General features: G+C 42.5%; 2 protein-coding genes across 2 annotated transcripts in view; one reads left to right on the forward strand and one right to left on the reverse strand.

Moving 5' to 3' along the window:
* Positions 1–371: 371 nt before the first annotated feature.
* On the reverse strand, positions 372–10,157 carry LOC129751918 (eIF-2-alpha kinase activator GCN1). Its single transcript, XM_055747696.1, has 5 exons — positions 10,029–10,157; positions 9,793–9,895; positions 7,596–8,566; positions 6,281–7,530; positions 372–6,219 (listed from the first exon to the last, which is right to left on the reverse strand). The coding sequence occupies exons 1-5, from the start codon at positions 10,041–10,043 to the stop codon at positions 582–584; spliced, it is 7,977 nt and encodes a 2,658-aa protein (XP_055603671.1). The 5' UTR covers positions 10,044–10,157; the 3' UTR covers positions 372–581.
* A 669-nt stretch (positions 10,158–10,826) lies between these two features.
* The window catches only part of LOC129756078 (RNA polymerase II-associated protein 1), an 85,790-nt gene continuing 83,092 nt past the window's right edge, over positions 10,827–13,524 (forward strand). Inside the window, exons 1-3 of the mRNA XM_055752829.1 lie at positions 10,827–11,096; positions 11,155–12,824; positions 12,891–12,973. Of these exons, the coding sequence (XP_055608804.1) occupies positions 10,928–11,096; positions 11,155–12,824; positions 12,891–12,973 (1,922 nt within the window). The 5' untranslated portion in view covers positions 10,827–10,927. The remainder of the gene's footprint in view (positions 11,097–11,154; positions 12,825–12,890; positions 12,974–13,524) is intronic.

Here is a 13,524-nt window from a genome sequence, read left to right on the forward strand (position 1 = left end):
GAAAGCAAATAACAACGCCACTGGTTTAGCACCTGATCGCATTTGATGCGAAAGGTTACACCGATTGGAATACCTTTATTTTTGATAGCTATAAAACCTGTAATGGGTATCGATCTCGCACACCGAGAGCATTGCATTGAGCTTGAAATTTCTTTTGGCCTTGGGAAGTGATGACACACTAGTAGATGATGATAATGAGCAGAACGATGAATTTCACATTGACAAATGTCCCAGGAGAGTATCAGTACTTTATACTGTGATGGGAAAGAAAGGAAGGAACTACTGCCGCCGGGTAGCTGCAGTACCACCATCGATCAAGACTTTCTTTCGTTGTCCACTGGAAATTGCCACCACCAATCAAAACCACTCGCTTCTTGTTCTTGTTCTTCGTATCGTAGATATCGTTCTTTATTTGACTTACTACTGGAGTGCCCGATGGGAGTTGACAATAACGGCACAACAACCGAAACGGATCGGATCCATATCAGTGTGACGACTAGCCTTAGTAGCAGTAGTAGCAGATGCGGTACATTATAATCACAAAGGAATTCCTCTAAATCGTGCCCATTCGGTGCCGTCAATCACGTGAGAATCGTATCGTCTAGCTCTTCTTCTTTGCCAACGGGCTGGAGGGCAACCTTCCGCAGAACTTTGCTGACCACTTCGTTAAGCGATTCCCGAGCTCCAGGTTCCAGGAGGGAGATACACTTCTGATGGACTTCATCGCCTTCACGTAACCGCAGCACGTACACCAGGGCGATTTCCGAATTGGATTTGACGTAGCCGTTTTTCTCCTTGGTGCCATTGACCAGCATCGGGATTACCAGTCGGAGATATTCGGAAGCAGTGCTATCTACGGGTACTGTTTTGGCCAAGTGGATGCAGGTTTTGGCAAGAAGTTGTTTTACTTCGTTACTGGTATGGTTCATAGATTTCACGAAGGGACCGATTATTTGCTGAGGAAGTTTGGCTTCATTAGAGCACATTCCATGTTGGAGAAGATATCCAGCCGCTCGGACACCATTCAAAGCGACAGGAATTCTCTCGGATACCAGCGAGGAGGTGATAGTTTTGCAAACTTTACTTTCATATTTGTCGATGTAGATTGCGGCCGGATGTTCTTTAAGGGCAACAAACAAAGCTGCTGTGCGACCGTGTCGAAGGGCACCATCATCGGCATTGTCATCGTTGAGCAGATGAGAACTCATAGCGTCATCCAGCTGTTCAGGTGTGAGCCATCGGCAGAGAGCACCGAAACATCCGCCGGCTGCTGTCCGGGTAATGTCTTCAGAGTGACCCAACATACCAGCAAGTGTGGCGTAGATCTGCTTTTTCAAAGGTTCGGTTATTTTGTCACCAGCCGGTGTAATAATGCCACGGAGGGCTTGAAGCATCGTCTCTCGTACAGCCGAGTCATCCGCATTCTTTATACCGTTGTGCATTTCTAGGAACAGTGGATCAGGTCTTGTATGAATCACAATTAGCTCTGCCAAAGCATGTCCGGCCTTGATGCGAACGATCCTGTTGGGGTCATGCAGAGCTTTAAGGAATGTTGTTTGTAGTTGCGGCAAGAACTGTTTCAGCATTATGCCAACTTTGTGCAGTAAAATAGCCAGAGTTTCCAAGACAGCAGCCTTGACGCCGGCGTTAAATCGGTCACCAAGAATACGAATGAGGGGACCAGTAATGTGAACAACAGATGGCTGCAAGGAACTCGGTGATGTGAGCTGGATGACCTCTCCCAAACCTTGAGAAGCGTTTTCTTTTTCTTCTGGTAAACCATTGAGAATAGCTTCACGGAACACTGGCAGCAAAGGTGTGATTCCTTTCGGTAGACAGAATCCAGGAAGCTCGGCTCCCTTTAGATCAGAACTAGCAAACTTGACTGCTTGGCGGACGTCTGTAACGTGTGCGATTTGTTGAGCGGAATCCAATGTTTTGGTGACAGCATTGAGAGCGTCCCATGATCGTTGAAGAATATCGCGATCCGAATCTGCCAAAAGCCGCAGCAAACCTCGGAGCAGTTGTGGAACGTATTGAGAGTAATCTCCAGGTGAGTGGGTACAGAATGCACAGAGCAAAGTAGCGGCAGCTTTCCTCGTTTCCGGGACCTCCGATTTCGTTGATTCCATTACTGTGTCAATGATGGTACGAACGCCTACTTCATCACTCACCGATAAAATAACGGCTTGACAGTATTCCAGCTCTTGGGGTTCTTCAGGAGTTCCTTGAGCCGAAGCTAATGCTGTTAGTAGAGCAGGTAAAATTTTCGGTAAGTATTTCGTGAGTGCTTCACCTGCGACGGAAGCCAGAATTGACAATGCTTTAGTGTTAACCGGATTAGCCGTAAGTTGGGGAACAAGATATGGCAATACGACACGGGATTTGATGGCCATCACTTGGCGTAAACCATCAAGAGTCCATTCAGCAACTTCAGGATCTGGATCGGAAAGACTCTCCAACATGGAGGGCAGGATATCATCTAGGGCTCTTGAGCCAACTGTAGTATGCAGAGAATCGAAAGTACGGGCGGCTGCTTGACGGACTTCCGGCAAAGGATCTGCCAAAGCTTTTCTTACTGTTGGGACCAAACTGTTGACAAATGTGAGAACCATATCACGCGATGTGGATGCCATAATTTCCGAAAGCCCGATACAAACACCTTGGCGTTGATCAGCTTGATCTGAGTTGAGACCACGCTCCAAAATGGGGATAATCTCAGGTAGCACACGTTCTCCAAGCTTCCTTACAAGATCTCCCAAAGTTCTGGCAGCAACTTGCCGTTTATCGTAGCTGGTACTAGCCAAACAACCCAGCAATAAACTGAAAAGTGTGGGTAGAATTTCACGAAGAGTTCTCGGTGTGTTTGTGACCACAACTTTCCACACGTGCAGAGCAGCTTGACGAACCATCAACGAAACATCGCTACGACCCATGTATAATCCAGCTAACACTCGGTTTCTTCGTTCCACACCCAAACTCCTAATGATAGCTTTATGACTTTGCTCGGTACCGAAGTTATCATCCTCCGAGGCAGTTTGCGTTGTCATCTTGCCGGAAACACCAGAAATTCTGTACAGCAAATCTCCCAAAAGCTGAACCGAGCTGTACCGGATACGCCAATTGTCGTCGAAAAGTCCCTTTTCCAATTCCGGCAGCAGCAGAGCGATGGCCGATTCAGCGTATAAATTAACAATTCTCTGACCAGCCTTCAAAGCCGTATCACGAACGTATTCATTTTCGTCGGCTAACGCTTTCAGGATCGGGTTGATAATCTGTCCAATGTACGGGGTAAAATCGTTCGGGAATGCACTTGGCATGTAGATGAACATCATAATGTAACCATCCTTTACATGAGGAGCAATGTCCGTCCTCTCGGCCGTCGCAATAATTTCTGGCATAAGCTTGTGCAACTTTTCCACACCCAAACCACCGACCACTTCCGAGAGACCTTGAGCTGCTCCGGAACGATCGACGCTGCTACTTTCGGATGTGAGTGTTTGCATTAACCACGGCAGCAGATCCTCGAAGGAAGATTCTCCCATTCCCTTAACCATGGCGCCGAGTGCTCGAGCCGAAACGGTACGAACTTCTGGTACAGGATCCAGCAGAGATGTTTTCAGTCCGGGGATAATGTTGGGGAGATAAGGAGCTAAGTCTTTCTGGTCCGTTAAGGAGTACATATTTCCGATAATTTGAGCTGCCATTTTACGGGTTTCGGTTGAACGATCCATAAAAGCACGCTGCACCACTGGCATGATCAAAGCCAAAGAAGGGGCGTCGATGAAGTGCACGAATTTAGTTTCCAACAAACTTTGCAGACAAGCCGAAGTTTTGGCCGAAGGATTTTCCAAGGCTTTGAGAAGAATAGGGACGATAGCTTGAATTTCCGGATTCTTGATAACACTGCCAATAACTTTCAGAGCGTCAGCTCCTGCTTCTTGAACTTTGATGTGAGAATCTCCGAGTACTTCCATGAGTTTGGGTACGATACTGGGTAGGCAGGATGATAGTTGTTTTGGGGCACAGAAAGCCATAGCACCGAGGAGTTCAACTGACGCGGTTTTCGTTCTCCATGAGTCTTCGTCTAGCGCGTTTAAGAGGGATGGTAAAATCAGTTTCACTCCATGGGCTGATAGTTTAGACATAACAGTTTTGGCACACTCGTCAGCCGCTTCGCGAACGTATGACGATGAATCTCCGAAACATTGAAGCAGGTGAGGTAGAACGTGAACAATGTACGGTTCAAAAAGACGTCCTAAAGTAGAGCAAAGCATTTCGAATGCAAATAGTGCCCCCTCACGGCTTTTGAAGTTCTTCTTGTCCTGGATGCAACTGGTTAGTTTCGTCATAATGTCAAGTTGTTTGAGAGAGAGGATACCAAGTCCCTTGACGATTCCTGCGATTCCATAGGCAGCTCCACGACGAACTCCATACTTTTCGGATTTCACTAGCTGTTGCATCAACTTTTTAATCATCTGCGGTGCTTGTTCTTTGACAGACGGAATCAAATGTGGCAAACAGTTGGCAACTGATTCTTGAACTTGTTGTGAAGGTGTAGATAGAGCCGATATCAGTCGATTTACAATCGGTTGAATACGTTCGTCTTCTTTGTCCAAATGGCGAGCAAGAGAACCCATTAGGATGACCACTGCCTGCCGGATATTATCGTAGTCACTGTTGTTAGGAGCCTTGTCCAGGAATTCTTCGAAAGTTGGTAGCAAGTAGGAGACACTTTCTTTTCCATGGTGCTCGACGATGGCAAGGGATGCTGCAAGCATTTCTTTGTGGACAATTTCTTCCCGGTCTCGCAATCCAGTTGACACCATAAATTGAGTCAAACTGTTGACTAGTTCGGCAGTAAGGAACGGTGCTACTTGGCTCAAGGCAATGGCCACTCCTCTTCGAGGACCCCAAGGATCGACGGCTGGTTCTATTTCTCGATCGAATTGGTCTAGTTTAGCCGGAATCATTGTCAATTTGTCTTGATAAATTTCCAATAACTGTTCTAAGATACTATCGATTATCGATGAGTCTTCCGCTAGGATTGATACCAACGCGTATGATGCCGACTTTTGGATACAAGGTTCAGGATGGATGATATCCTTCATAAGTTCATCAGCCATTACAATCGGAACCTCGAAATTACCTTGCACCCAAACTTCTTCTGCTAACTCCTTTGTATCTTGACAAACGTCATGTTTAGCTACCCACAAACGTCTGGTCAATCGTAGTCCCAATTCATAATCATCTGTAATCGATGGAAGAGCTTTAATCATAATCGCAAGAGCTCGTAGAGCGACATCTCTGACAGCTTCCAGCTCATCTTGCAGAGCTACTAATAAACATTCGATTTCTCGGTGCTCAGCTTTGGCTGTAAAATCTTTGCCGGAACTACTTTCGGCGACATCTAGTAACGCTGCCACGGCTTGTGTTTGGATTCTACCACGATGCTGTTGCGCTAGCCTCAACAATAATTTTATCATCTCCAACCTGGGCATGTATTTGGGATGATACAAATCCTCCAGATCAATGCCATCAACAGAATCTCCTTTCAGCTGGGCATGGTAGGCAATAATTTGTATGCCGTTGATAAGCATGCTCTCATCTTTGGCACTCTCCGGCATAACCAAGGCCCGCTTCAACATCTCAAAACAATAGCTGAACGCTGGTGCAGTCAGGAGATAGTTTTTGGATCCTTCTTCCTCAATATGCACGACAAATTTATCGATAGTCTCATCATACAGTGTAACGAGAATGTCACCAACCAGCTCGAACAAATTCGCAGTACACCAACTTTCTTCCAGATCGCAATGCGGTTTGCTCAACCGAATGGTTGCAATGGCCAGATCCCTTCCAACTTCCGCCAGCTCGCCCCCGGTGAAACATGTATCCTTCAATCGCAAATACAGTTGCACCATCGAGGGGGCTGCAAGTGGCGATGAAAATACTCTCAAGATTGCCGGTAACAGTGTTGGGAAAAAGAGCGACAGCTGCCGGGGAGTACCCTTAGCTGCACCCTCGATTTGGGACACCAATGTTGTAAGTATGTCGTTCAGCTCCCGTAGTCTCGTCTTTATGGCACGTTCCTTCTCAGTTTGTTTTTCGATTGCTTCCTTCTGCTTGGGCGTTAGTTGCGGGGGTTTTGACTTGCCTTCCTTTCGTCGTTTTTCTTCGATTTCTCGACGCAACTGCAGTTCCTCCACTTGTTCTTTGTAGCTAGAATAAAAAAAAAAGAATTTTTGGTTTCGGTATTTTGAAATTTCAGGTCCTGACTCACCTGTAAGCTTTGTTCTCTCGTTTTAAATGAGCAGTATTTGTGAGTTCATCCGAATTTGGAATCACACTCTTATCGTACAGTTCTCCATCAGGCGTCAGATAAGTGAAATATTCCTCATCCGTTACGTTGCACATGCGAGCATTGTTTAAATGATCGGTCACATTCTTTACCAAAACCGGTAGAATCACTTCCGGACTGATGCGGGCCAACGTGGCCAAGGTATTTTCGTACATCGTCTTAGCTTTGTAGCTATTGAAGAACGTTTCCTTGATGTGATTGGTATTCATAGAGATAAAATATTTTCCATCCAAGCTGTACCGATTGAGGACCGATTCCCAAAGTTTAGAATCTATAGAAGCTGGTGCCGGATGATGGGCACTGAGCAGTGCACTGAGTGCAATCGTTTGAGCATCTGCCGATTGGATGCATTCAATGGTAGTTAAAGCGTTGATAGTATCTACTATAGCTTGTGCTGGAACCGATCCTTCTTCATGCTCTCCTTCGTTGAGAATTTTTGTCGTTTCAACAAAGATGGTCAGTTCTCCGAAAAGATTTTTGGATAATGTTACTCCGTTTGGACTGTTGACAATAGTTTTCAACAATGGTATGCAATATTTACGAACTTTAGCGTGAGGTGAGTTAACACAGTGAATTACTGTTTTATAAAGTGGTTCAGTCGGTCCTTTTATATCATCTAAATTGTTTAGCAATAATTTCTCGCATATAAGCATGATGTAGCAAAGGGTTTCCGGAACAGTCGCAGCGAGGAACTTTTCTCCTAGAAATACTTTTTTGTTAGTATCGAGAACAATGTTCCAAAAGTCCTTGAGTTGATCCGTGATTTTAGGGTTGGTCAACAGAATGATACAAGCTGCACCCACGCCTTCTGACACGGCAGGCGTTTGAGTTGGATTTTGGGCCGCCTTTTCAACAATCTTTGATAGACCAGCCGTGAAATCACTTCCACTTGGCAGCTTTCCATTGTGCAGACAAGCAAGGAACCACTGCAGATAACTGGTCCTTAAAACTTGTGCCTTGGCTTCCAATCCTTTCTTGAAGGTTTGCACGATTTTTGCGGGAATTTCTCCTCGGAAATTGACCGACCATAGTCCAAACATTTCCAAAGCGTGACAAAGAACTTTTTCCTGTGATTCGCTTTCTAAAGTTTTTGTGAAATGATCAGCTACGACAGGTATCAAGTCTTGAATCTTATCTTCAGGAATTTCGTTATAACTGAGATTTCCAGCACCCTAAAATATACAAATTTAATTTAATTAATCAAACAAAAAATACCAAGAAATTAATAGAGTCTTACCTGTAGAACATTAATTCTCAGTTCCACAACAGTAATTTTACCCCCCGATCCGTTAAGGACTGCAAAAACTTCCTTCAGCAAAGCTTCAATGGCCTTAACCTCCTTGCACTTGAGAGATACCTGCTTCAAAGACTCCACAGCTTCCTGGCGCAACGTTTCATCCTTTGAGGCTAAATTTTGCACCAAAGCTTTTCCCAAATCGAGACCAAAATCACTCAAATCGGCTTGAACTTCACTAACGATGGCACCGACCGCCCGCAGAATGACTTCCGGCGATCTCAACATGGAACGCTGCAGTGCCGGAAGGATTACGGATTTAAATTCATCCTTCGATATGGTGCGGAACAGTATCGAGCAGCCTTGAACATCACTGGAATGTGGTTTAGTTTTAACCGTGATCAAGCCTTTAACCGCATAATCTAGCAGCTTAGCTTTGTTCTGTTCCAGCAGCTCCAAGTTCTCGAATTCTTCTATGCGGTTCTTCAGAATTGCGCAAAGGAACAAAATCCCCGCACTCGACGGTTCCGAGCTGAGCAATCGATCGAAATACTTTTTATCGTAATCTTCCTTCTCGGCGAAAAACTCCTTCAGGAACAAGAACGCCTTATCGGAAATCTTCTGGACTCCCGAAGTCAGCGACAGTTGGTAGAGACCGGCTTGGATTTCCACCAATACGGGAAACTGCTTCTTGCCCACCTCGCTTTCATGATTGGCATTCAGAGCCACCAGATTGGCCCAGCCTAGTGCTAACACCGCGGCTTGGGCACCTTTGAGAGGCGGTGCCGCAACAAGGTCCTTGGTGACCAGTGCTTTCAGGACATTGTTCATGTGCTCATAGGCCAAATCAGGGTGCTCCTTGAGCAGAGCTACCAACAAATCCTTAACCAGGCCCTGCGACGCCTGGTCTTTGTACTTGGTCAGGGTGGTGCCGATCACTTTGCAGATGCCCCGCACAATCGTGGCGTTGATGCCTGAAAAAAAAGAAATTTTCAATATCCTCCTTTCGAGGAAAAACCTAAATAAAACGGAATGTTCTACTCTAAACTAAAAAAATTACAAAATCCAAATCAAATTTCGATGAACGACTAAAACGATTCAAGCAAGAGTAACACTCGATTCAGATCCTCGAAAAAAAATCTAACTTGTTGAATGAATTTTGGTTCCGAATGTCGAAATTCTATTAAGATTAGATTACACTTGCCAAATCGCCCTGATTTACCTGAATTTTGGCACTTTATTTGCAAAATTATGCATTGCGCCACTAATTTTTTTGAGTAAATTTTATCAAAATTATGTGAACGATTTTTTAAGCTGAAATTATGATTTAAAATTATTTCGATAATCAAAAGTCAAGTGTTTTTCTTCAAGATTTTTTTAAAATTTTGATATTTTCGGATACTGGAGAAAATATCCCGGATTTGCCCGGCCCGGGTACCTGAGGAAAAAATATCTGGAAAGCTTAGGCCAGAATAATTCAGGATTTTGTAGTTTCAAATTTGCATTTAAACATTAAAATTCGATATCTGTGATAAGAATTCGGATTCTGTATCCAGTTTATTGTTACTGAACTTCAGTATGGATTAATTTGGATTGGGAAAAATTCTGATTCGCATGTCAAATCCTGGTTTTGCATTTCAAACTTTTATGTTCATTCTTTCGCGGTCCTTGATGTGTTAATAAATTTTGAATATTGCCCAGCTTAGGGTAATGTATTGTTTTATCAATAATCTCAAACTCCACAGACATAATTGAGAAAATCTTTATTTATTTTTTATAGAATTTCGAAAAAGTGTGAAATTCAAACAAAATCGCTTTATGCAGCCAACGTTTTTGAGTTGCGTCTAAATCAAATGTTAAGCAAGACGTTCGTCCCAGCACCGCACTTCGTTGAACAAAATCCAGTTAATAAATTTGATTTCTGAATAAAATTTATCGTCATCTTATAAAACAACTGATTTCAAAGACAATTTTCTGTTAAAAATCCGGTTTAGTTAAACAAACTCCATTTACTCCACGCCAGAGACTCCATTAAAAAAATCGATTTCACAACTTGTCGAATGTTGTGGGTGAGGGAGGGATAGATTTTGCTACAGAGTGAGGTTACCGACATATTTTTGCATCGAATGTTGCAAAAATGAACATTTAAAAGGCTCTTTCCAGATGATTTTGAATTGGAAACAACCAGTAAATCACTTACCCGGGTTGGGCAACACCGCAATAACGTTCCGGAACAACTCCGGACGCTCCTCGACGCCAACATTTAGCACCCGATTCGGCAGGTCCTTGAGGGCCTTGGCTAGCTGTTGGTCGCAAGAAAAATCGGAAAAAGGCGATTAATAGGGAATATTATCAGATTTTTTCTATATAATTTTGAACATCATGGGTTAGCAGACAAATTGAATATATTTTCGGTTGAAATAGAACCATATTTACCTCAGAATCTGCCATTTTCAATGCGATAAAATTTCCAAATTTCCGATTCCGTCTGACTTCGATCTGCACAAGAACGCGAGCAAGCGACACGAACAGCGCAGGCAAAAACTTGACAACTGGGCAGCTGTTTTGAAGGATTTTTTTTCTTTTTCAATATGGGAAGCGTTGCCAGATTGATCTATTTTCGGGATTTTCGGCGATCAAGGGATGATTCGTTCAAAAATTTCGCACAGTAAAAATTCTTTGAAAATGTTTCAAAGTTGCTGGGTTGAACACAAAATTGAGCAATAAGATTTTAGGTCCAACTCAATTTCGAGTTAAATGGGCATCCGAAAAATAAAATTCATTGTGAACGCACCGAACGCACATTTCTAAATAGGGCCAATTCTCCCGTAAAATTTCATTCCGTCATATGAAAAATCTTAAGATATCACAGAAAACTGCCTGAACAGTTATCAGAACAACTTTAAAATTTGTATTTCACAAATAGAATATGTTGTCCAGGCTACAAATTGAAAGAAGTTGCGACTAGTTTGTGTCAGTTTTTGTATATTTTCGTAATAAAACTGATTGCTCACATTTTGTTTCATACGACGCAATGAAACACACGCGAGAATTCTATTTAATTTCATTGCCGCACAATACGTTATTTAAAATAGCCCAGAATTAATTTTCTCAAATTTATGCTCCACGTGCTTTGGGTAAATAGCAAGTTCAAATTTGAATCGGCGCAATTTTGCGTGAAAAAAGTGCATCAAAAAACAAAACAAATTGCACAAAGTCGAAAACAGCTGTTTTTGTTTTGTTTATCGCGGTTTACCGGTGTGCTTGCGCGTTTTTCCACGGCGTTTTTCCTCTAGTTTCGCGTTTCGCAGTCATATCCGTTGGTTTTCGGAACGATGATCAAGCGTCCCTCCAGCAAGGACAACGAAAATGACATCCTGCGGATGCAGCAAGAGTTTCTTGCCGATTCCCAGCGGAAGCAGGGTCAGTTTCAGCCGGCTGCCAAGGTCGTTCGATTGCAACGGGATGGTGGGGTTAAAGGAGCTCCGGGGCCATCTGGGAAAGGTAATTGGTTTTTTTTTTAATGAAATTCCGATTTTTTAACCATTTTAATTGATTTTAGCTCCTCGTCAATCCGAATTCGCCCGGAAAAGAAACCATCAGAAAGCTAATCTTTCTGGCGATGCCAGCAAAAACAATGTTCCGGAACACACCATTATTGGAGAAATCGTTGAAAAAACGTATTGTAAGAAAAATATTCCGATGGAAGTCGATAGTCATGAGGATTCAATTGGAAAAGGTGCTTTCCCGAAACCGATTCATTTAAAGGTTTTACCGAGCACTGGTTCGGGACCCAAAAAACAAAGCTTATTCGCTCAAATGTTCCAATTAGAAGCGAAACAAGCTATAAAGAAATCGGATGAAAAAGAGTCACAAGCTCCCGCGGAAAGCACAATTTTAGAAGGATCAGAATCTCGAGAAATTCATGAGGAGAATCTGGAAAAAATGAAAAAGATGAATGAAGAGGAAATCCTCAATGAGCAAAAGCAACTTTTGAGCACAATGGACCCCAAGTTGGTCGATTTTTTGAAGAATCGAAAGAAAGTCAAAGCTGTTGAAACAAATCCACTGGAAGAAGAACCAACAGTTGAAAAGGTCGAGCCAAAAAAGGAAATTTTACCGGATTTGGCAGTTCTGGAACATGAAGGTGCCGACCAGTGGATAAATTTCGATATATTGGAACCGGAAAAGCTTGAGTGGACCAAAAATATAGAACTTAGCGTCAAGCAGCTTAAACCTGGAGAAACATACGAAGCTCGATTCGACTGGAAAGGAATTCTGCAACCTTATGTTGCAGAAAAAGTTTCCCAAGAGAAAGACGACAGGGAACTTTATCTGCACGGAGAAGACGCTCAGCGTCCCGGCTACACTTTGCAAGAGCTATTTCGTCTGGCCCGAGCCAATGTCCTACAGCAAAGAATTTCGGCATTAAATTCGATCGCCGGCATATTGAACATTTTTAATCAGGGTTTCTACGATGGGATTCTGGAGCTCCCAATTTCGAAAATCTTCTTTTTCCTACGCTTTGCTCTGGATGAAAACACTCCAACAGTCGTTGAAGTTGCCTCCAAAGCTTTGGCTTACCTTTTCTACAACGACACAGACGAAACTCTCTTGGACACCATCTATGACACCGAACGTGGAATCTACCAACCGGAAATGGGCCTAAACGTAACCCACAGCCGCTCCGAAGAAGAGGAAAAAACCCAGCAGAATCTCCAATCGACCTTCGACTCCCTCAATCTTAAAGACAAAAACCCTAAATCTAAAACTAGCAAAAAAGTCCAGTTCCAAGCCCAGCTTGACGACGATCCGGACGATCTTAACAATCGGGAAACGATGAACGATTTCCATCTTGCCGAAACCGATCTGATGGAATGTTTTATCAGAACCAATATTCTAGAACGAATCCGTTACATTCTGTTTAAAATGAAACCGGAAGGAACGACCGCAATCAGTTGTGTTAAGCTACTGATCCGACTGGCCAGAACAAACGAATCGATCGCCGCAAAGGTGGCTTCCAATGAGCAGCTTATGGGTGGTTTGATTAGGGGTTATTTGGGAATAAGTGAAGAAGAAGCCGCTAGTGGACGGAATCATCCCCAGTATTTGGTGATCAAACTGTTACGGGTGCTGTGTGCTTATCCGGGTGGGTTTTACGAACGGTACCTGTCCCGGTACTATGTGGATAGTTTGTTGAAGCGGTTCGTTTTTACCCGGAGAGATATCAATGTAAGGTTTTTGAATGGTTAAACACATCAGACATTTTCTTTAATAATTTGTTTCTTTCTGTTTAAGGTTAAATTGGTACAAACTCAGATCGAAGCGTTCCGATTTTTCAGACTGTTCATAATACAGTCTGGAAATCAAGCTCTCTACTGGTAAGTTTTAACTATACTTTTTTTTTTCTTTAGATTTCTGAACAATGAGATGTTTTTCATATTAGCCTAATCTTTTCACAAAGAATATTATTAGTTCTTTTTTCTTTCAAACTAGAATTTTAATTTCATCTTTAAATGTCAAAAAAATATTACATTTTTACTAATAACGATAATCTGTATTGTAATTTGCAAACTTATCTTGTAATTTGAATCCCTAAGATGATTTCATCCTCAATATTCTGATTTTTTTTTAAATTTGCTATCTTAAATCTCGACATTCTTTTCTATTTATTTACTTACTTGAACTCTGAATTTTCATTTCAATCTGAATCTGAAATTTAAATCTGAAATCTAAACATGATTACTGAATCTCAAATCTCTATCTGTGATCTGAAACAGAATTCTGAATCTAAAATTTCAAGTTCAAATCTGAGTCTCAAATCTATTCAGTATTCTTAAATCTGAATTTGAATTCTAGATTTGAAATTTTCTGAATTCTTATTTTGAATCCTGATTTTAAATTCAAAATTTAAATTGTTTGTCTGACTTTC

Source organism: Uranotaenia lowii, chromosome 3 (genome assembly GCF_029784155.1).
Source record: "Uranotaenia lowii strain MFRU-FL chromosome 3, ASM2978415v1, whole genome shotgun sequence".
In the NCBI taxonomy this organism is placed as follows: domain Eukaryota; kingdom Metazoa; phylum Arthropoda; class Insecta; order Diptera; family Culicidae; genus Uranotaenia; species Uranotaenia lowii.

What these genes read in the sequence shown, in the direction of transcription:
- LOC129751918 (XM_055747696.1), bottom strand. An exon ending in TGCGGTGTTGCCCAACCCGG is followed by an intron (nt 8,567 to 9,792) that starts GTAAGTGATTTA and finishes CTTTTTTTTCAG; the next exon opens with GCATCAACGCCACGATTGTG. An exon ending in CGAGAGAACAAAGCTTACAG is followed by an intron (nt 6,220 to 6,280) that starts GTGAGTCAGGAC and finishes TTTTTATTCTAG; the next exon opens with CTACAAAGAACAAGTGGAGG.